The sequence below is a fragment of the Helobdella robusta genome (genome assembly GCF_000326865.2).
Source record: "Helobdella robusta unplaced genomic scaffold HELROscaffold_7, whole genome shotgun sequence".
NCBI lineage: Eukaryota > Metazoa > Annelida > Clitellata > Rhynchobdellida > Glossiphoniidae > Helobdella > Helobdella robusta.
In genome coordinates, this window is record NW_008705398.1 from 5273573 (window position 1) to 5297818 (window position 24246).

The 24246-nt window shown below is 33.4% G+C and overlaps 3 protein-coding genes across 3 annotated transcripts; 1 reads left to right on the plus strand and 2 right to left on the minus strand.

Annotated features, from left to right (window-relative positions):
- Positions 1-1919: 1919 nt before the first annotated feature.
- On the plus strand, positions 1920-8370 carry HELRODRAFT_69215 (hypothetical protein; the record flags this gene model as incomplete). The annotated part of the gene is made up of 17 exons (XM_009030537.1): positions 1920-2030; positions 2175-2246; positions 2656-2783; positions 3111-3198; positions 4316-4413; positions 4804-4907; positions 5129-5265; positions 5461-5614; positions 5772-5901; positions 6074-6171; positions 6366-6496; positions 6639-6734; positions 7007-7207; positions 7330-7390; positions 7503-7636; positions 7773-7887; positions 8258-8370. 17 exons carry the CDS (start codon positions 1920-1922, stop codon positions 8368-8370), a joined length of 1971 nt encoding a protein of 656 aa, XP_009028785.1.
- Positions 8371-8935: 565 nt separating this feature from the next.
- HELRODRAFT_165201 (hypothetical protein) lies at positions 8936-16111 on the minus strand (the record flags this gene model as incomplete). The annotated part of the gene is made up of 16 exons (XM_009031057.1): positions 8936-9011; positions 9145-9236; positions 9452-9586; positions 10114-10296; positions 10359-10404; positions 10539-10641; positions 11649-11777; positions 12107-12224; positions 12389-12487; positions 12817-12890; positions 13422-13563; positions 14089-14220; positions 14401-14471; positions 14833-14904; positions 15424-15553; positions 15956-16111. 16 exons carry the CDS (start codon positions 16109-16111, stop codon positions 8936-8938), a joined length of 1758 nt encoding a protein of 585 aa, XP_009029305.1.
- On the minus strand, positions 16078-24207 carry HELRODRAFT_189664 (hypothetical protein; the record flags this gene model as incomplete). Its single annotated transcript, XM_009031058.1, has 11 exons — positions 16078-16100; positions 17171-17291; positions 17752-17932; positions 18346-18438; positions 18697-18735; positions 19237-19308; positions 20099-20193; positions 20861-21031; positions 21552-21910; positions 22425-22557; positions 24042-24207. Coding segments are annotated over 11 exons (1452 nt in total), but the record flags the coding sequence as incomplete, so codon positions are not given.
- Positions 24208-24246: the final 39 nt, after the last annotated feature.

Here is a 24246-nt window from a genome sequence, read left to right on the forward strand (position 1 = left end):
GAACACAGAATAAAAACGATTACAGAGATAAGAAGAAAACCAAGATAGACAAGAATCAGTAATATTAAAAGAAAGATGCAGCAGTCTCAAGAGAATAGTATGGTCAACAGTATCAAAAGCTGAAGAAAAGTCAAGAGCAAGAAGAAGAGTAAGATTACTATTGTCACTAGAGAGAAGGATATCATTGTGTATTTTAAGTAAAGAAGTTTCAGTACTGTGAGCAGGTCTGAAACCAGATTGAGATACAGGTAGCAAAGAGTTAAAGTCTAAATAGGATGAGAGTTGATTAAAAACAACTTTTTCTATTATTTTAGAGATGAAAGTAATATTAGTTACAGGTCTATAATTAGATAAAGAGGTAGGATCTAGGGATGTGTTTTTAAGAATAGGAATAACAATAGAATTCTTATAAAAAGTAGGAAATTTAGAGGTGGAAAGAGATAAATTAACTAATTTGAGAATGATTGGATAAAATATTGAAGAGAATTCTTTAAGTAAATTAGAAGGAAGTAGATCTAGAGAACAGGTTGTAGACGACATAGAATTAATAATTTTAGTTAGTTCTAAAAGATTTATTGGAGTAAATACAGAGAAAGATTCAGTAGTAAGTTTAGTAAAGTTATGAGAAGGAAAATTAGAATTAGATGTTCTTAAAGAAGTAATTTTATTTACAAAAAAGTCATGAAACTGTTGAGCAGAGAAAGATGAGTGAGAAGATTTTTTATGTAGAAGTTTAGATAGAACAGACCACCTATTTTTAGATGTTGAAGCAGACAGAAAGATGTTGTAATCTTAATAATCTTACCTATATATTTATTTATTTATTATACTTTTATTCTATATGTAAATATGAATCCATATTACTATACCGTGTACTATACGTAATTTGATGAAATTGCTTTATATTTATTAATTACAGCCGTTGTCTTTGTTTTTATCAAATATTAAACTAAATTCAAAATTGTCTTTGCATTCGAATAGCTACTACTTTTAATTCGGCAATGAATGATGAAATGATAAATAATTGAAATATATATTACTAACTTTCCTAACAAAACTTTTTTTATATTTAATATAATTTATAAATTACGCCGTCGTAATGTCGTGTAGATATCTGTTTGTGCGTCGACCGTCTTCTACGCTCCTGTTGAGTAATATTTTGAAACAGAATTCAACATCAGTCATCAGTTCACATTTTCTCAAAAATATTTCTACCTTTGAGGTCTGCAGGTTCAATTACTGAAATTAATAAAAGGTTCATAATAAGAATTTTTTATTAAAATTTATAATTTTCTTAAAAGAAACAGTCAGGTTTTCGTTTTTTACCTGCCACGATTTGCACCACTGGCCTACTGACATCAGATATCTTTTCTGCTGGCAATCACTCCACTTTTCTATCCGAAAAAATTCCTAAAGGTTTTGAAAAGTTTTTCAAAGGTGCTAAAACTAATGATCAAAAAAGTTCTAGGAATGCTGATAGATCTCCTGAAACAAGTTAGTTTTAGAATGTTAGATGTTTGTATTATATGAGGTTGTGTTGGGGTTTGCTTCTGTTATTTTTTAGAGTTTTTTTTAATTTTTTATATTTTTTTTTTCTTAATTAGCAGTTTATTTACAGTTTACACATAATAATGAATTTTATATCTTTCTATAATGTTTTCAAATATAATTAAATGGATATTTCTAATTATGAATTTTGTGTTTGCAGAGTCATCATCCTCTTCATCTAGTGACACTCCAAAGTCAGATAAAAAGTTTGAGTTCAGTTTTGAGTAAGTCCATTTTTCAATAATTTTGTACTAAACAGTTTGTATTGTATTAATAAATATTAAAATTCTTTTGTTTTAAAAAGTAAAAAAAATTTTCCCCAAAGTCGTAAATCTTTAGGAGACCCCAATGATCCTAACAGCAAATTGTTCATGGGTCTGTTGTTGGGTGTCGTCTGTGCAGGTTTGTTTGCTTTAAATAAACCTCAATTTGAAGAAATTACATGGAAAGAATTCTTAACCAATTACCTGGCTCGTGGAGTGGTCAGTTTTTAGTTCTTTGTCAGATCTCAGTTGAAATCAATTTGTCTAAAAGTTTTTTTTAATTTTATTCAAACTGAATCAATAAGTGGGGTCTCTAATGAACATTGATGAAATAAAATGAGCGTGCTTGAAAATTCCAAACAGGTAGATAGGTTGGAAGTGGTGAACAAGAGATGGGTTAGGATAAAGTTGCTCCCTGGAACTCAAGTGGAATCTGTCAGTAACTATTCATTCACTAACATTAATTCACTGTTTCAGTATTACTGTTTTTTCGGTCAATTTTATGGCACTATTATTTTTTTATTAATTGTATTATTTTTTTTTTACTTTTACGTTTCTGGGTGGTCCGTACAAGTTCCTTAGAACTTCACCATCTCTCAGCCTGTGCTGAATAAAATAATTTTGAATTCATGTGTTTGTGTTTGTCTGTGCACGTCTGTTAGTTTGTTTGTCTTGTGTGCCCATGGCTGTCCTTATAATTTTTTGATTACAGCAATAAATGTAGTTAAATAGTTTTTAAAATTTTCTTTGGCTTGTTAGTACATTACCTGTGGCCAAAACAATTCCTATGTAACAAAATGATAATGTTGATTATCTTTTTTAACATTGTACATATTGTCACTAGCACACAACAATATGGTTCAACATTGGAAGTGTGGAGGCCTTCGAGAGGAATGTTGAGAATGCCCAACTTGAGATGAACATCGAGCCAAGCAACTTTGTCACAATTGTCTACAAGACCGAAACTGAACTGTTCGTATCATCATAAACTTTATCACCATCTCATTTTTTAATAGGAGATAGTTGCTACTTCAAACTGTGGCTGGAAACATATACCAATTGAATTATTTAAATTATTGTCACTAATGTAGTTGAACCATGCAGATTGTGCATAATGATGTAATGATGACGTGGTTGGATGAAGGTTTGAGTAATTTCAATCGAGATCTGGCTGGTTATAAATATAAGTATTTGTAGAGAAGAAGATAGTAAGAAAATATGAGTAAGAGAAGAAGATAAGTGTGTTGGTGAAATGTACATGTTATTGTAAATGTTCATGTAATGCATATTTATCAACAGGGCCAGTGTAGCATTGTCAGTGTTGAATGTAGTTGGCCCATTGATTTTCATATTCTGGTTGCTCAAGAGATCAACATCAGGCTTCATGGTATGCACTCATCATCTTCTTCGTCATCATTTTGTCATAATGATAATAATTATTATTATTAACGATTTTTTCATCATTTTAATGTCATCAGTATCACTAAGACCATCCTAATCATTATCATCATTCGTCATTGCATTTAAACATCATCAACATCCAATTGAAACACACAGTCATCATTTTAATTATATTATCATTACATTCATTTGGCCTAAATGTAGGAAATTCATCCTCTTCATAACTATCATCATCCAATAACAAACAGTAACATACAAAAAAAAATTTTTTTCTTTATTTTCTTTAGTAAGTGGATATATTTCTAGCTAATTTAGCATGCTGATTTCAAATATGTAATCCGTTTGTTTGTACCAGATAAAAGTTTTGAGAAAACTTCAATTGAATTTTATTCACTTTCATTAGCTATCACTAACAGTTATGCTCCTTATATGACCATTAAAATATAAAACCAATTCCATCAAGACTTTTATTAGTCATGAAATGTCATTTCATTAAAAATGAGTGGCAAATAATATTTAAAAACGTAGTTATTGCTCATTAAAACAAAACACGTTGACTTAATGAAACCACTTTTTTGCTAGCGTGAGCATCTCTATTCTGACTATTCCACTGGCAGAGGAAACTGCAGGATTTTGTGTTACCATCTTGTAGACCCAGGAGGATTGCAACGACTTTCACGTCTCCACAAACTCTCTGTTTTTAATTTTTATTAAAACATTACTGATGTTGTCAGCAGTTTATTTTACTGTGTGTAAGAGGTAACAGGAATATTTCTATAAGCGTTTTTCTTTGGAACCGATGTAATAGAACAAAACGGTTTTCAGATTTGAAATCAGCGTAAAAAAATTATATAGAAAAATTTAATGTTTTTTGGGGAAAAATCACGTATGTCAGTATAATTTAAACTTTGAATCAGTCTTTTTGATCGAAACTAAACGGAACAAAAATTTAATGATGAAAAATAAATGTTACTAGAGCTGAGATTGACTTTCATCATCATCATGCATTCACACATCATCATCATTACCATCATCATTCATTTTAAACGTCAAATCATCTTCATCGTCCTCTCCATCTTCATCATCACTAAATTTTACGCAAGGGTGGCCGACCGGGGGGCAGCAGTCGTCCAGGGGGGTTGTTTGGTTTTGGGCAAACAACCGCAAAAATTATTAAAGATGATGTTGGAGTTAGATTCAAGTTTGTTATCAATGTGTTGTTGTTGTTGTTGTAGCATTGATGTTGCCGCTGCGTTAATGTTGTAGTTGCATTGTTGATACTGATGTCATTCTTCTCTTTAATGTCAATTCTCATTTGCATGGAAAAGTTAATGTCACCAATGACTCTGATATATGTCTCTGTTTTGTAGATGTCACGTCAATATTGATGGTTGTCGTTGATGCTATGTTGCATTCTTACCTTTGTGTTATTATCAACTGGTAATCATTTTTCGTTACATCTTCATCATCATCTTCCTCACCATCGTCATCATCAAATTGAATTAGAGATGTCTGTATTGATAGTTGTTACATCTTTTTTTTCATCATCTCCATCATCTTCATCGTCATCATCATCATCACATTGAAATAGAGATGTAGCTGGTTGTGAGGAGGCAAAGCTTGAGATCATGGAGTTTGTTAACTTTCTGAAAAATCCTCAACAGTATGAAGAACTTGGTGCTAAAATTCCTAAAGGTTGGTTCTTTTAAATTTTAGCTGTTCTAAAATATGAGTTGAGGACTTTTGAGATGAAATGTTTGGGGCTGTAGAACTATGGGATGCTTATTTGCTAATGAATAGTTGATTTACTGATTTATTGGTTGATTGACTGATTGATTTAATGATTGATTGATTGGTTGATTAATTGATTGATAGACTGATTTTGATTGATTGATTGATTGGCTGATCGATTGAAGGCGCCATGTTGACTGGGCCACCGGGAACTGGCAAGACCCTGCTAGCAAAAGCAACAGCTGGTGAAGCAAACGTTCCATTCATAACCGTGTCTGGTTCGGAGTTCTTGGAGATGTTTGTCGGCGTTGGACCCTCCAGAGTCAGCTTTTTTTTGCTGTTTTCATTAAATATTATACATTTTTACTTAATTTTAATTGCATTCTTTGATTTAAACGTGTACATGTACTTCTATTTCTGCTTTCTTTTTATCAATGATTGAGATATTTTGTTGAATTGTTTCATTTTTTCAGGTTTTTATATTTAATCATTTTTCTTCTCTGAAATCAAATGAAAGGTTCGCGACATGTTTTCACTGGCTCGCAAGAATGCCCCGTGCATCCTGTTCATTGATGAGATTGATGCGGTTGGTCGGAAGAGAGGGGGTAAAAGTTTTGGAGGCCACAGTGAACAGGAGAACACGCTCAACCAACTTCTCGTAGAGATGGATGGTTAGTCAATGGATTGATTGGTTGGTTGGCTGTTTGGTTGATCTGTCGATATGTTGGATGTGTTTTATTTAGCGTTTAATGATTAGTTTATTTTATTACTTACATCTCAAGTCTACAACATCATATGAAATGCGTCAACATTTGCACCATTCAAAAGGTTTCTCCCCACAGTCGAGTGTTGTCGTCTTGGCAGCAACAAACAGGGTTGATATATTAGACCCTGCACTTCTAAGACCTGGAAGATTTGACAGGCAGATTTATGTCGGTGCCCCTGATATCAAGGGCAGGTTTGTAATGTTTGGTCGTGCTCTTTTCGGGTTCAGTTCTTTTGTTTTGTTGCATTGTGTTGATAAATAAATATGTTATCTTGATATTGTTTGCAATTTGGTTTAGTACATTTTATATTTGTGTTTTTCAACATTTTTTTTCCTAATGCCTGTTTATTGCATTAAAATGAAGGGCCTCAATATTTAAAGTGCATCTGAGACCACTGAAAACTGAACTCAACAAGGATGACCTGGCAAGGAAGATGGCTGCACTCACACCTGGCTTCTCTGGTGGCTTGAATAATTAATTTATTGGTTGATTGATGATTTTTTTATTAGTTAATAATGATTGATAAGTTTGCATCAATAATTTCTTTGGTAATATTTGAATCCTGTCTCAGAAAAGTAAAAAACATTTATTTATTCATTCTCAATTTTGCATCTTCATTCATAGCAATGAGCGAACTTTTGTGAAATTTTAACAGGAGCTGACATAGCAAATGTGTGCAACGAGGCGGCACTCATTGCTGCTCGTGACCTGCACAGCTCCATTCAAATGAATCATTTCGAACAAGCCATTGAAAGGGTGGTTGCTGGTCTTGAGAAAAAAACACAAGTTTGCAGGCGTTTATATCATAAATTTATTGGTGTTTCTTAAAACTTTCCATAATTTTATGGATGATGTTATAAATAAATATTATAATATTCTTTACGATTATGGTAATAATTTTTTAAGAGGAATCGTTATTTTAACGTAGGTTCTGCAGCCAGATGAGAAAAAGACAGTTGCCTATCACGAAGCTGGTCACGCTGTGGCTGGCTGGTTCCTCCAACATGCTGATCCTCTGCTCAAGGTTGCCTTCTATTAATTCATCCAGCTATCCATCCACTCATTTTATTCATATAATTACCATCATAGCTTTTTAAATAGTTTTCATCGCCAGTTGATATTTTAATCGCATCAGTTCATGTTTTCATATAAGCAACTTCTCTTTTCATTATGCAATAGGAGGAGATTCATTTCATTAGATTTATGTTCAAATATGTTTCGTTTTGTTCGTAATCACTAATTATTGTTACTCTGCAGATGAGCATCGTCACCACAATTTATTATTTTAATCACCAGGTGTCCATCATTCCTAGAGGCAAAGGATTGGGCTACGCCCAGTACCTCCCCAAAGAACAATATTTATACACGAAAGAACAAATATTGGACCGAATGTGCATGGCACTCGGGGGCAGGGTATCTGAACAAATATTTTTCAACCGCATCACCTCAGGTGCACAAGATGACCTTCAGAAGGTCACTCAGATGGCTTACTCACAGGTCATGACATTTTACATCGTTGTTACATTGTATTGTAGGCCATTAAATATTTTAGTTGATTTAATTTTATGCCATATTGAAACAAACCATTTAAATGATGTTGAAGAATTTATTTTTTATAGGTAGCACAATTGGGAATGAGTGAAAGATTGGGACACATATCCTTCCAGCAACCGCAACCAGGTCTTTTTTTTATATGCCATTCGCTATTACAGTTCCATCTTTCAATTAATCCGTTAAGCTTTTAATTCTTCTGCTTCTAGTGGTTAGTAAGTATGAGATTGATGAACTGCAGGTGAGATGGTGTTCGACAAGCCGTACAGTGAGGAAACTGCTCGAATGATTGACGAGGAGGTCAGAGTCATCATCAAGAATGCATATGACAGGACGCATGAGTTACTTACCAAGCATAAAAATGATATTGTGAAAGTTTGTTGCGTTGTCAATTTTTCTATTTCATTCCGATTATTTCAAGTTGCTTTTTTTGAATAAATTTATTTTATAAGAGAATTAGAAAGCCCTTTAGAGAAAGAAATTTTCTTCAAAAACATTGATCATATGCCAGGTTGCTGAAAGATTGTTAGAAAAAGAGAAACTGGATAAAGAGGATATGGTAGAGCTTATTGGAAATCGACCATTTGCTGAGAAGACAACATATGAAGATTTCGTGGAAGGAACAGGTCTGAACATTTATTTCGGTCATTTCTACTGATCACCAATAAAATTCTTGGTTAATTTTATTTAAGTCCCAATCAGAAGAGCAAAAGACCTTTATTTTAAAGCGTTTTTAAATCTTTTAAATAGTTTTATATTTGCTGTGTGGGAATTTGAAAATTCGATATACCAATCCTGTTTTTATTTACTACTCGTACTTATCGATTATTTGTACCTGCTTTTAAAATTGTTGATATGAACGTCCCACCTCCCAAAACATTGTGGAGGGCTCTTCACCTCATGATTAGCACCTACCTGTTGTTTTATTTGATCATGAACTCTCTAATAAGTGTTATTTAGAAATGATCTTTCGCATTCGACGCCGTCAACACGCAGGTTCCCTTGAGGAGAGCACACAACTACCGAAAGGACTTGAAAACTGGAACAAAGGTAAAACAACGGAAGACGAAAAAACGACAACAAAACCGTCGGAAAATAAAAACTTATAATATGTTAAAACGTTTTTTTCTTATTTAGGGAAAGTCTATAATATATCTAAATTAAATTTGTATTTAAAAATATAAAAATTTAAACCAATTAATCGTTATTTTAAAAAAAACAGATACCCTAAACATATAGCATTCACGCGATGATTCGTAAAAACAATCAGTCAGACCTAACTTCAGAACATCGAAACTAAGATTCAGTATAAAATCTACCGTCAGTATAGCGCTATGTTACATTTATTTATCATTAAAAATAATCGTCAAGCATTCACTAACGCATAATTATTTAATGTACATTATTTACACGCAGAATATAAAAAAGTCTTATGTTGATATCATTAACATGATAGCAAAGCGTGCGCTTTTGTTTCCTAAACACCTCGATTGAGGCAGTGGAAATGGAGTCATTGTTGACAGGTGAACAATGATTTATATCATGATACCTGGTGTTATGATATTTATATCTGGAATCTTTTGTATCTGTTAATACTTTGGGTAGTGATGATGAGATGACTAAGAAGGGAATGAGTAAGTTGTGTGCTGGTGCTGAGATTCGTGACTGGATGCGTCAGTTGGGACATGACTTGACATCTTTTATGCAGCCACAATGAACTATCACGCCGTTCGGATACCTGGCGAATGCACTGTTGTGAAATGCAAATGTCGATTTATGCATTATGTGGTGTGATTTGTGGCACGATGAACATGCTCATTTTACTTGACTTTATTTTACAAGTAAATCGATACGAGAAATTAAGATTAAGTGAGTTGGTTAACCTGTTTCCGATCCTCTTGTTGCAAACTTTGCAGTTGATATCTTCATTCATCTCTACCCTCATCTTCCTCATCCTCATGTAACTTTCAGTGGCCTATTAATTAATTATTTAATAAATTAATGTAACGAGGTTATCCCAATTTTATTAATACCGGTTTGCATTTAATCAATCAGTTAATTGAACTGACATTAGTGCAAATGTGGCGAAAATAATTAACAAAAACAAAATTGTTTCCTGTTTTAGGTTGAATCCATCAAAAATTTGCTAAACTAAAAATAGGGTAGTATAAGACGAAAGATAATACGTACAAGTAAATGTTCGGCTTTCAAGAGATTTTTCTGTATAAGAGAATGCCTAGCCTGACCGTGGAATGCACTCAAAACTTTCTCGATGTAGTTGAACATCGTGAATAACTTAGTTCCTTTCGGAAATAAATCTAAAACCTGTTTAGTTAAGTGAGTAAAGTTAAATATATTTCTTTGATGATATGAAGTTTATTAACATGTAACATTAACATGTTTATGTTAATGTTAATATGATAGTAAACGAAAATAAAATTAGAGCAAATGAAGATGATGGGAAGATGACAAATGTTGACGATGATAATGCATAAGCTTTTGATATATCAATGTCCCATGAACACTGCTTCAAGGCGAATCATTTCACTTCTTTGATGTTTTATGATCTATTATAACCTACGAATTAGGAAAAAGTGAAGAAACTCAGAGAGAACCCTTCCAATTATTATCTCAATCATTAAAAGGCGTTCCTCGTTTGACTCAACCGATATTTCATGACAACTAGGACTTTGCTGGGCAATTCATGGCTTGGTTATGTATAGATTAAATTAATGCCACCAAACCTAGGATGGCTTACATTTGTGAGTATCCTAGTTTTCAGCCATTGCCGACTACCATGTAGTGATCATGCACAACAGCAAAATGCAAAATACGACATACCATTAAATAACCTTAACAATATCGAGATAGGAGGAATATGTTTCAACCAAATGCAAGGCAGCTTCAACGTTGGGAACTGCAGATGGTGTGGATGAAGTGGCCGGTACTGCTGCTGCTGCTGGCTCCAATGTTGATGCGTATGTTGGCGATGACTGGGGAGGTGTCAGGTAATATTTCAGAAGGTCGAAAAATACCTGAAAAAAATAACAACGTCAAAAATAATAAATTCCATTTTTTTAAATTTATTGTACAGAACCTGCTTCGAGCTTTCGTCATTCTCATCATAAACGTTTTCACAATACCTGGAGGAGAGATTTAAAAATAAATTATAAAGCTTTTAAAGCACATTTTTATTTTTTTATCATTTTTATTTTTTTTCTTTATTATTATAACTTTTAAAAAATCGCACGTGAAATAAGAAAATAAAAAAAAGAACCTTTCAGCAGCGGCGAAATCTTGCAACTGAAGAACGTAGATGCTGAGTACTTCCTCGTGCTTGCCAAGCCTGCCACACAATATGGCGCGCTCTTCCAGCAGAACTTAAGTAATATCACGCTCACTTGTATCAACTCATTACATTTCATTTTATATAAATATATTATATTTTACATTTTATTTGTTATATCTTATAGCAAATTATATCTCGTTATATACGATGAAATGCCATGCAAAATATAAAACATATATATGATGAAATGCCATGCAAAATATAAAACATTATTACAAAAAAATCAGAACAATTGCATGTATAACCCAAAGACAAAAAACATGCGGTTTTTGAATGTGAAAGGAAAGGCTTGCAAAATAACATCAACAAAACAGAGTGCATGGTTACCAGTAAAAGCAAAACCGCCCCACTCTGCTCCATATTCATTAATGGTGAACAGGTGAAACAAGTCAACAGCTTCAATTATCTCGTAAGTCTGATTACTTCAGGTTGTAAATGTGATATGGATATCAAACGAAGGATAGCTAGGGCGAAAGATGCATATTCTAAAATAAAAAAAATCTAGAACAATTTCTAAAGAAATAGTAAAAAGGATTGATGCTGCTGAGATGTGGTTTTTGAGAAAAATTATGAAATTTAGTTGGACCTCTCATACTTCGAATGAGGATGTATTAAAACAGTCCGATTATAAAAAGAGGAAATTACTATAAATAGTCCAACGGGGGCAGTTGAAGTTTTTTTGGTCAAATCATGCGGAAGGAAGAAATGAAAAATCCAACTGGAAAGATTGCAGGGAGAAGAGATCGCGGTCAACAACGAATAACGTTCGTGAAATCCTTGTATCACTTGTTGGATATCAACACATTTCAACTACTACAAAGTGTTGAAAATCGGGTTTTGTGGAGGTCGATGGTCACCAATATCCTGAAAGGATAAGGCACGAGAACGAAGAAGATCCAGAGACAACAAGCAAGCAAACATGCAAATATGCACAAATTCATATGTACAATGACAAACAGTCATAAAAAGATGCACAATATAATGTCAACACGGAGACAGATAAACAAACAGACAGACAAACAAACAAATGTATCCAACTATTTTGTGGAAGTTGTTTCAAAAGCAGATCGGCCTGATAATACATGGATGTGTTCAGCATTTTTATCGTCTTCCTCCTTAACTCTCCCAACTCCCCCGGCTCACTGCCTGCTGATGTGGGCTTCACTCCTTACAACGTTACATTATCAACACTATATCGTCATTAACATATCCTTACATCTCATTAACATATCTTTACATCTCATTAACATACCATTAACATTTTGTGACCACCATAAATAGCATCATCAACTTTATTCAATAAAAGCAGATGGTCGAATGAGTAGAAGCATTAACCAAACAACTGAACGGGCAACGCAAAGTTAAAATGCAAACTACTCGCCCAGTAAATGCGTTATGTCATACTTTACTACCTACACTCGCGTACAACTAATTAATGACAAATTAGTAAATACGATATTATCAAGTAATGATGTAGCAAAAATAAGCTGGCTAACCTGGAGGCAAGTTGTTGATGTAGTCGTAGTAGAGTGCAGATGTCTTAGTGATGTACTGCGTGCACAGGTAGTTGTGCAACTTCATCGTTGTGTCCGACCACTCGTTAACTACGTGCTCCTTTCATTTGCAAACATTCTCACCATTACATTTTCACCATTAAATTCTCACTATTACATTCTCACCATTAGATTTTCACCATTACATTCTCACCATTACATTCTCACCATTTCAATTTCACCATTTCAATTTCACCATTACAATTTCACCATTACCATACTAACCACATAATTAAAGAGGACATCCTGGTTGATCTTTTCCAGGAAGTTGAAGACTGGCAGGCGTGGAAGTGAACGCACTTCATCCAGGTCTTCCGTAAAAATCTGATTGGTCGGGACGTCGTTGATGTTTGTTGACATCATCAACAACATTTTTTGACGCCATCATTATTTGTGTAATTCATCATTATTTGTTGATGTGATCATTGTAAGTGGATGTCAACAATACTCATACACGTAATGTCACATACCAACACACAAATAGCAAAAACCGACACACACACACACATAAACACACACATAAACACACACACATAAACACACACACGCCCACACACACACACATACAAACACACAAACATAAACACACACACAAATCAACAACAACCAAAAACGTAGTGATGGAAAGAAAATGGAATGGAGAGGAGAGCAACCTTGAGGCCCTCTTGTGGATCTTTCTTGAGAATCCATTCTGAGTATTCAAATATCAGATCTATGTTTTTCGGACCTGGAGATATGAAAAATCATTTTCATTTACACACATTAAAATGCAATCAATCAATCAATCAATCAATCAATCAATCAATCAATCAATCAATCAATCAATCAATCAATCAATCAATCAATCAATCAATCAATCAATCAATCAATCAATCAACCAACCATTCAATCAATCAATCAATCAACCATTCAATCAATCAATCAATCAACCATTCAATCAATCAGCCAACCAAGTTGCTGAAGATAAGTGATGGTACAGTCATGGCCGTACATGCTGGTGTGTGGTTTTTGAGATAACTTCATCAACATTTCAAGAGCTGTTTATTGTTTAATGGGTAAATTCATATAAAACATCGACAAAATAGCCAAAATGATGTGTATGATAAAAAAAAAACAAAATGAACAAGTGAACAAAAAAACAAGAAAACGAACAATATAATAAACAAACAAACGAATGAATGAACAAACAAACGACTGAACAATCAATCCATCAATCAATCAATCAAACAAACAAACGAACGAACGAACAAACAAAAACCTTTAGTATGCAGTCCCTTCCTTTCGTACAGAGTGATGAGATCGGCGTGCTTGTTGTGAGCCTTGAGGACTCGTTCACATTCTTCCAGGTGGCAGTTGTTCTCCTTCAGCCTCAGCAACGAGCCAACCAGGGCGTCATTCGTCTGCACGGATGTTCAACATCAACAGCAACAACGTTACTAACAACTAACTAAGCAACCAAAAATTTAATCAATCAACGAACTAGTCAAACAAAAACCAATAAAAATCCATGGAATAACCAATCAATCATACATCTAGCCAGCAAACCAGTTCGTCTGCCAGATAGCCATCCATCAAACTAACCAACCAACCAACCGACCAATTAATCAACCAATCAACCACCCAACCAACCAACCAGCCTACCAACCAACCAATCAACCAGCCTACCAGCCAACCAATCAACCAGCTTACCAACCAACTAATCAACCAGCCTACCAACCAATCAACCAGCCTACCAACCAACCAATCAACCAGCCTACCAACCAACCAACCTACCAACCAACCAACCTACCAATCAAACAGCCTATCAACCAGCCTACCAACCAACCAACCAATCAACCAGCCTACCAACCAACCAAACAGCCAATCAACCAACCAACCAACCGACTAGCCAACAAAACCAAGCACCCCAGGAAACCAACCTGCACGTAGCACTTGAGTAACGTGGTGTCGATAATTTGCAGCAGCTGCTTCTTCGGCTTCATAGTGACCGACCCATCGACCAGTGTCGTCGTGGCCACCTCACGATTCACATCTTTCTTTATCAAATCGTGTCGTTTCTGATGATGGCGATGATATCAACAAAAAATTATTATCATCAAGATGATGAGTACATAAATAAATGAACGTACGTGTGAATGGATGAATGAATGAATGAATGAACGAATGGATGAATGGATGAATGAATGAATGAATGAATGAATGAATGAATAAATGAGTGAGTGAGTGAGTGAGTGAACCTTTGTTAGATACTCGATGAGGCAGAGAAGACCTCCTTCTATATCCACACCCTCCAATACAGGTAGGTCACCTGAGTGATTGGGTGAGTGAAATAGTGAATGAATGGAATAGCGAAACAACGAACTATCAATAGTAAGTGAATGAGTGATTGAATGGACGAAGGAATGAGTGAGTAAAAAAGCAAATGTATGAGTGAGTAACTAAATGGGTGAGTGTATGACCGACCAGTGAGTGTGAAACATTGAAAAAACATTCACACTTATAAACACTCACACACACACACCACACACTACACACACACGTACACACACACACACACGTACACGTACACACACACACACGTACACACCCAAACCAACACACACGTGCGTGCACACACACACACACGTACACACAAACACACGTACCCACACAGACAAATAAATATTAACCGGGATATCGAATTTGGTTTCTAAATTCTTCTGGCAACAAATTTGGATAGAGACCAGCGACGTGCGAGGGATCTGCGGAGAATCAACAGCATTCAAATTAGGTGGTGGTAGTGATCATTATAACACGATGTCATGTAACTGAATGGTAATAACAACTGGATACATAAGAACGACACGCCTCGTTTAGAAGTTCAAAAGGTTCATGACGCGATAAAATGAAATGTCTGAAATAAGTGAGTGAATATAAAAATAAATAAAAAAATTAATGATAACAGAAATTAATCAACATAATAACGTATTTTAAACAAATAAGCCAAAAGTTAGACATAATAAATACCATTCAACTAGCATACAAATACATACAACACACCATACCAATACACACAACATACCGTACAAATACATACATACCATACAAATGCATACAATATACCATACAAATGCACACAACATACCGTACAAATACATACAACATACCATACAAATACATACAATATACCATACAAATACAAACAACACACCGTAAAAATGCATACAACATACCGTAAAAATGCATACAACATACCGTAAAAATACATACAACATACGTACCAGTGTGCAACTCAAGGAAGAGGTCCATGGCATCTTTGAATGAACGCTGCTTGAAAAGTTCAAAGGCATACAACTTGTTGATGCTCCGCTCTCTCTCCTCGCGATCTTTCGGCGACTCATCTGACATTTTCTACATTCACGTATTTTATTTATTATTATTAATATTACAATTATTATTATTATTATTACTACTACAGTTTGTTCCACTCTTCCACCACTTTATTCGAAAAAAATTTACGGCAGTCTTTATGGCTAGAACCTATGAACTTGAAGATGAAGTTATGGCCCCTCGTACGAACATCGTGTGCCAACAGAAAAGTGGGGTCAACATCGGCAGGGAGCTGACCATGTTTTATTATTCTATATGACAAAATAAGGTCGGTTCTTAGACGTCTGTGGACCTGGGATGGCAACTTCAACTTCCTCAACCAGTCCTCATATGGAAGACCTCTGCAGGATGTTCTCACAGGAGTTGTCCTTCTCTGAACATTTTGCAAAATTTAAAAAATAAAAATAAAATAAAAAAAATAACCACGAGAGTGAGAGCGAGATCGAACTCCTTCTTGCTGAGTAATTGCTTCACCTGGTTGACGATGTCGACTGGAGAGAGTAGCCAGACAGAGTTGTACGAGGAAATGTAAATCATTTGCGGTTGCTGCTGTTGGCGCCCGTGTGATCTGATGTGCATGATGTCTGTTGTATATCTACACACACACACGCACGCACACACACGCACACACACACACACACACACACAAATATCAATCAAGTATATCGCATATTAAATTAACCGTATATCAAATCTATCATACATCGAATGCACCATGAATAAGATATATCAAATCTGTTATATAGCAAATTTATCAAATCAATCATTAATCAAGCACATCAATTTTACCTTATATTACACTGATCATATATCAAATCTATCCTGCATCAAATCTATCATATATCAAATCTATAATGAATCAATGTATCATTTTTATAATTGTATGTGTCTATCAAAACCATCATCATATTAATTATTATAGCATCAATGTATCTACAAACTGAATCTAATGCTGCTAACTGAATGCTACTGTTCATGTTTAACATTTATTTTTATTGTATTTGTGACAAATCTATCATAGTATTTCCGTCATAGCTATCATTGTATGTAGATACTATATCTGTTGCTATATATTTCCAACAGTTGTATGTGTATCTCAGCTAAAGTTGTTTTTATATCAAATCTATCATTCTATTGTTTGAGGTTTCATGTATTTAAAATTTATTATTATCGTTTATGCATCAAATTTGTGTTTACATTTGTCAAATGCATCATCTATGTATTCATGGTATCATTCATATTTTGAATGTTTCACTCACTACACATTACTTAAACCTATCATGTATGTTTCAAATAAATGAATGAATGAATGAATGAATGAATGATTAACTAAATATAGAAAAATGGTGAATGCATTCATTACATTATGCAAGCCATAATTAGCCCATTTAACATGACATACACAGTAAATAATGACCAACCAGCACATGAATATTAACAACATCATGAGTATTAATGAAGAGACTTTGCAATATCTAAATTTTAATTATTCTATTAATACACATATTACACAATATGAATATTAATAAGTCAACTTTCACTAGTACAAAAGTTAATTCTGTATATTATGCATATATGAACGTTTAATTAACATACTTTGCGTTATGAGGATTGAATAATGAATAATAATGATCTGACTTTGCGGAGCATATGATCCTGGCTTTGTTTATTTCAAGTGATTGTATGAAACACCTCGGATCGATGGTCCTTACTTCCACACTGGTGGCCGATATGGCGATCATGTACGGGTGATCGTACACTGCAGGGCGTTTTAAAGGTTAAAGGTCATTCCCTCTTCTGCCCTTGCTTCAGAGGTAGCCACGACAAATGCACACAACAATATATATGAATGAATAGGCGTCAAAAACAAATTGCATACATTATTCGCTGGCCACAATCAGGTAAGTTGAACAGGTGACTTAATTCTATAAAAAAAATACCAGAATTCATATTCCTCAATGTCACATTAAATACCTACACTACACTATTAAGGTAGAACGCGAAGCATCAAAATAATACGTTTAATATAAACCACATGAAAGCAGTGGATGATTCGTGATCAACTTAACATTAATTACACATAATGAATGATAATTACACATAATGAATGAAAATTAAACATAACGAGTGAAAATATTACGAAAGTGACGGCAAACAATCAATTAAATGAATGAACAAACCGAACAAACAAACGAACGAACAAACAAAATTGAACGAACGCAATTGCAATGGTGTAGAGTTCCAAGTGATAACAGACTTCTGGGTGGCATTGCCCTCGGTGTCGACAAATATCGTGGACTCATCTTTCAGCAGTGATATCTTGTTGCTCGTTAGGTTCATGATGGAAGGTTCCATCTGCTTGCCTGTTGAGAAGAGTTCCTTCGATGTTTCATTTACCAGCTGTGTGTTGTGATTTGTGTGTTCTTCATTTCAATAATTGTCATTTTGGGAGGATAGTTTCGATGAGTTATCATCAACAATTGAATCATTTTTTATATTTTCGTTCGTTGATGCCTAAGCAAAAGACGCATGCAATTATTTCATTTTACTACAGTTCAAAAATAAACAATTCAAGTCAAAATTTTAAATAATAAAAAAATTAAGACTATTTTTTATAAAATTTAAATATCGGAAACAAGTGTGCATAATATTCAATCATGAAAGCGTCAAAAAACACAATATATGAAAGAAAAATACCTGGGAGAATACCAAACAAATATCGATAATGAACTGGCCAGCGTAAAACAATTGCAAATGAAGAGACCAGCACAGAGATAACAACATCTAATAGCAATAATAACAAACGAACCGACCGACACCAAGACGTAATCCTTTTTGTAGCCAAGGAATATCGTGTCGACACACCACACCAAACATTTCGGAACGTCAGGAAGGTTGAGTTCAGGCTGGGTAACGGTTATAATAATAGTAATAATTCATTTCACATTCACTAATTAGTTACTAATTAAGTAATTTACTCATTATTTTTAACTATAGAAACGTACATAAAGATACAAAAATTTACCAAAAGCAAATAACGTAAGTGATATATTCTTTAATAAAAATTTACAACTTATTAAACAAAAAATGTAAAAATAATATTTCAAGTTGTTTTTTTATTTAATTCCAAACAATTCATCAAACGTTCAATGATGCAAACTAACTCTTAAGTCATGGAACTGTCTGTTTTTCCAGTAGTAAAACTGAAAAATTATATTAAACTAATATTCATAATTTAATATTCATAATTCACTATTCATAACTTAATATTTATAATTTACCATTCATAACTTAATATTCATAATTTAATATTCATAATTCACTATTCATAATTTAATATTCACAATTCACCATTCCTAATTTATTATACATAATTCATTATTTTGTACCAACATATGAGACTATAAATGGCATTACATGATAAATATTTAAATACTCTTTAATCAAATTAAATTAATTTATAATAATATAATAAATTGATTTATAAATAACCAAATTAATGAACGAATGAACGACCAAATATACAAAAAATTAAATGAACGAACGAACGAATGAACGAACGAACGAACGAACGAATGAATGAATGAATGAATGAACGAACAACAAATTTAAAAATTGTCAAACAAACTATTGAATGAATGTATAAGAATAAATGAATGTAAACTGAACGAAAGATCGAATGAACGAAAGAACAAATGAATCACCTGTAACCTCCTCTTAACTGACACGCACAACTTCAAACTGTATTCACTTTCACCATTTTGCAGGACTTCTTTCTGTTTTCATTTGTTCAACATCAACATTTTTTAAAAATCACCACCACCATCATCATTATCTACACATTATCACCACCATCATCATCATTATTCAATAAATTCTAACCAAACTATAAAAGCCAATAAACTAGACTAAATTAACTATGTCAAAAGGTTAGAGGTCAATCTCTCTTGTGCACCTGCTTCAGAGGTTTCAACGACAAACACACGCAGCGTATATGAATACGCGTCAAAACCACGCATCACACACATTGCATATGATAGGCGGGGATCTCTCTGCATTCGAATCCACTCACTGCAACAGCAGGACCACCAGGCGCCTTTAACCATTGAGCCATCACGCCGCCCTTACAGTATGCCAAAAGCAACAGTATTCGCCAATCGATGTTGTTATACCAGTTAACAAGAGTGTGGCAGTCAAAGAGATTGGAAATTTCGAAAAATATTAAGACCTAGAAAGAATGATCCAAAGAACGTGAAAACTGGAGCATCAGTTATTCCAGTAGTAGTGGGTGCATTTGGGTCGGTTGCAAAAAAGTTCGATGGTTACTTGGTGACGTCGGCTTCCAAAAATTAAAAAAAAACAGACATGCTAGAATCTTGCACCTATAGTCAGAAAAATTCTGAAACCCAATAAAAGCATTTAGATTACTTCAATTGGTCTCTATGTTGCTAAAAACAACAGCAGAATAATGAAACAACAACATCAAAAGCAGCAACTACAACAATAACAACAACAACAATAACAACAACAACAATAATAATAATAATAGCGTTATCGACTTAAGACCTTAAGATCAATGTTGAAACAATTGGCACCCCTGGTCTTCTCAATGACAGAAATCAACTTGAAGACAGTTAAGTCGTGCACACTTACCACATTATCTGTGTGTGTGTGTGTGTGTGTGCGTGAGTGTGTGTTTGTTTATATGCATGTGTATGCATATGTATATGTTTGAGTATAAACAAGTATAACGTATGTGTATATGCATGTATAAATAAACACACTTTATGTTTAGCTGTGCATGACTGTGTGCGCGCGCGAGCGTGTGTGTGTGTGTCTAAGTGTGTTTCACATATCAATGACACATGGTTATGTATTATTTTTTGTTTTTTATTATCATAATAATATTATATTATGACAATATTATAATAATATATATAATGATAATGATATATTATTATCATAATATCCATAATAATTATATTAAACTTATTCATCATTTATAAAAACATCAGATTCTGGCAAATGAATAAGAAAAATAGCAAAACAAAACCACGTGTGTGTGATTTTTTATAAAATTGAAATATTTTGATTGAAGTAAGATTTGTCATTTGAGAGAGAGAGAGAGAGAGAGAGAGAGAGAGAGCTTTTTGATGCAATTTTTTAACTGAAATACAATAAAACATCAAAACGTATGTAACAGTCAACATTTAATGTCGGCTTAGATGGCTCAACTTTTGGCATCATCAATTATTATTTGTATTGTGTTCAAGAATGTGCTGATGTGTATGCGTATAAAATGATCAATCAAATAAGCCAGAAACAGACCAGAGAGGCTGAGTAGGATGTGGTACTCTGGAATGACCTCCAACTGAGTTATGGGTTTCTTGGAAAAATTTTTGTTGGATTTTTCGAGGATGGATTCAATTCGGTTATTGTGGTTTCTGATGGTGTAGAGTAACAAGTAGCCCTCTCTTGTTCCCAGTAACAAATTGTTTCCTGTTGGTTAACATTGAAGGGATAGATTAAACATGATTTTTAATACTTTTGTGAAACTAAATTGTATTGCACATATGGTCAATAAAGATATAATATTGTTGCACCTCTTTTTGTAAAAAATATACACACAAAAAATCATGCGAACATGTGACAAATTTAGGTGCACAGAAAAATTTTAATATTTCTTTTCAAATGGTTACAGCAATATAAATAGTGATATAAAATAATCACTGCATGCTAGCTAAATTTACATGGAAAATGTTTTCAAAAATTTCATATTAATAAACATGACCGTGGTTAAGGTTTGGGTTTATAACTACATATGTATATGTATTGTATATAATTATAAACCATCAATTCAGTCCATATATATGGTATATAATTATATCACATCAACCCATCCCAAACTATGTACACCAGCTTATTAATATTAATAGCAATGTAGTCAAAAAATTGTTTTGCCAAAATGGATGTATGAAACAAAAAACTGTCTGGCAAAATAAATTAAATGAAAACCTACTATAACAAGCAACACTTTCTATACACTTGGGCAACTTCTCAACGACAGGGTTCAAGCTATATGCATCATGCATGGCTAATTGTATGCTAGGAGCAGTGGGAATGTTCTGGTGGTTTGAACACCAACATGGATGTTCCGGATGAAAATGAGGAACTTCTGATTCCCCAGAGGACCATAGGGACCCCCCAACAGAAGATGGGGTAGCTGCACAACAAGTTATGTTGCCACTCCTTGTCAAGCCTCCGGCTAACAACGCCTCACCTGCTCCTACTACCTTTGATTCTGTTTTTCCTTTTTTTATTGTTGCTGTGGTTGTTGCTGTGGCGGTCGTCGGGACTCTTGGGTCAGTCTTTCTTCTTCTGCATAAAAATAAAATTAAACAATGTTAAAATTTTGATTCATCTACCATCATCACCTGAGATGGATTTTATAGTTTTTAGAAAATATTTCTATTCGTTATAATGAATTATTTCATTTATTTAAATGTTTTTATTTGAAGTACTTTTATATAATTTACTTATAAATTTTAATAAATTACAATACAATGAATATATTATATAATATTATAATATAATATATATTAATCAAATAATATAAAATAAATAATAAATAACATTCCAATAAATATAATAATAATTAATCAAAATTAAAATTCATTAAATTATATTATTGATTATTCTATCTATATCTATGTCATGTGATTTTATTTCAATGGGTTCAAACTTAAGTTAACTGGTGTTAACTAAGTAAAAAAATTATCTTAGGTTTTTTAAGATGTTTTTAAAATTTAAAAAACAAGATTATTATATAAAGATAAGATGTGATGCAATTTAGAATAAAATGAATAAAAAATAAAAAAACAGAAATACGTACTTTGTATATTTTCGTGAATAATAATAATAATCACTTTCTGAATAGAGAATTTGAGAAGGGGAGAGGCAATAAGACGACAGACGTTCAAGTAGACGACACAAGACGAACATGAACCACGAATAAATACAAAATCCTTACATTATAATTATATGTATTGTATTGTATTGTATTATTGTATTGTATTTCTGCCTCTGTACTGCATTGTCGTATTTGTATTTATTTCAAAGTGCAAGATCAAATTGTTTACATAGACTTCTTAATATAAACAGGCTGCAAAATTACCATACCATATACCCAATACTTAGAGATACCAGAAATACCATACCATCGTATAGGTACTTATAATAACGTATACCTAATTAATTTCATTTACTTATGTATATCTGTTATTTAAAGTTCATGTTATATAACCAGCCAGTTGTTATAGTAGTTATTTATCCATAGTATTTATTTTACTGATTACAACGTGAAATTTTATTTTCAAATTTGTTGTTAACTTTATTGCCTTCCAGCTTAGGAATCAATGGGGTATTGTATAAGAGTTTCTATAATTAAAAAACTTTTAGTTGAAAAAAGATTAAAGGCTCATTACACTCTTTCAACATTCACACACACATTAGCAACACACAAACAATACAAAAATACATGCTGAACGACGCATTTGAAAAGCGAACATCCCTTTTGTATTTGAACCCGAACCAGGCGCCTTTATAACCATTAGTCGGCAAGTTAGCTCAGTAAAAGTCGGTAAAAGTGCTTTGTCTCACGCTTTGTATTACCCGATGGCCTGGCTGTAAAACTGTCCATCTGAAACTCAAAGACTATCAAACGCCATGCGAGAATGATGCGGTGCTTGCGCGTTCACAGATAATAATGTGTATGTGCGTCGTGTGGTGTGGTCTGATAGTACAGCCTTTGTGGCACGGAATATTAATTATAAGTTGGTATAGAATAACATGTGAACAGTTCTGCGTTTGACAGAGCTGCATTTTGAAGAACTAAAAAACGGCATTACGTGATCCCAAATGCAGAAAATGCAAATATAGAAGTTTGTTTTTTGCATCCACAATGACAACTGTCTATTATGGACAAAATATAATTGTTTTAAAAATCCTCTCCACCAGAAATAACGGAGTACGGCGTCAAATATTCATATACAGTAATTAAGATAAATTAATTATAAATATAATTTAATTTTTTCATATTTACGTTATATGAAGAATTGATCTTTAAACTTTTTATAAATAATGTTAATGACTACCACAAACTCGCCAAATATCGAAAACATTACTTAACATAATGGCTGGTTGCAAATGACAATCTTATCCACATCAAAGATTGTTCAGAATTTTCATAGCTTGTATGACCTATCAGCTATCTTCAGATGTGGCAGTTATTCGGCTATTGTGGTAATAAAGACCAGACCATGAATATGATTAGGAGGACGTTGAATAAATAATTTTTTTTATAACAAAATGCGGTAAAATAATTGATCAAAGTTGATTATTGCTTAAACATCTCAAAAAATTTTTCGACAGAGAAATATTCTAATAACAAACAGGTATTTTTTAAATAAAAATCATTTATTTCCTTTATTAACCTAAATTTTCCTAATACTTGAGCCTATTCCTATCGTGTCGTTTGCATAGCTTGAACCTTCTCCTATCGTGTCAATGACATCCTCGTAGAAATAAGTCAATTTGTTGACCACTTCTTCTAAAGCCATCTGTCTAATGTGACCACTTGTCGACGATTGAGAAGAAAATTGTGTTGTTTCTTCCATCTGCTGAGTATTCAAAGTTGATTATGCCAAATGTGACAG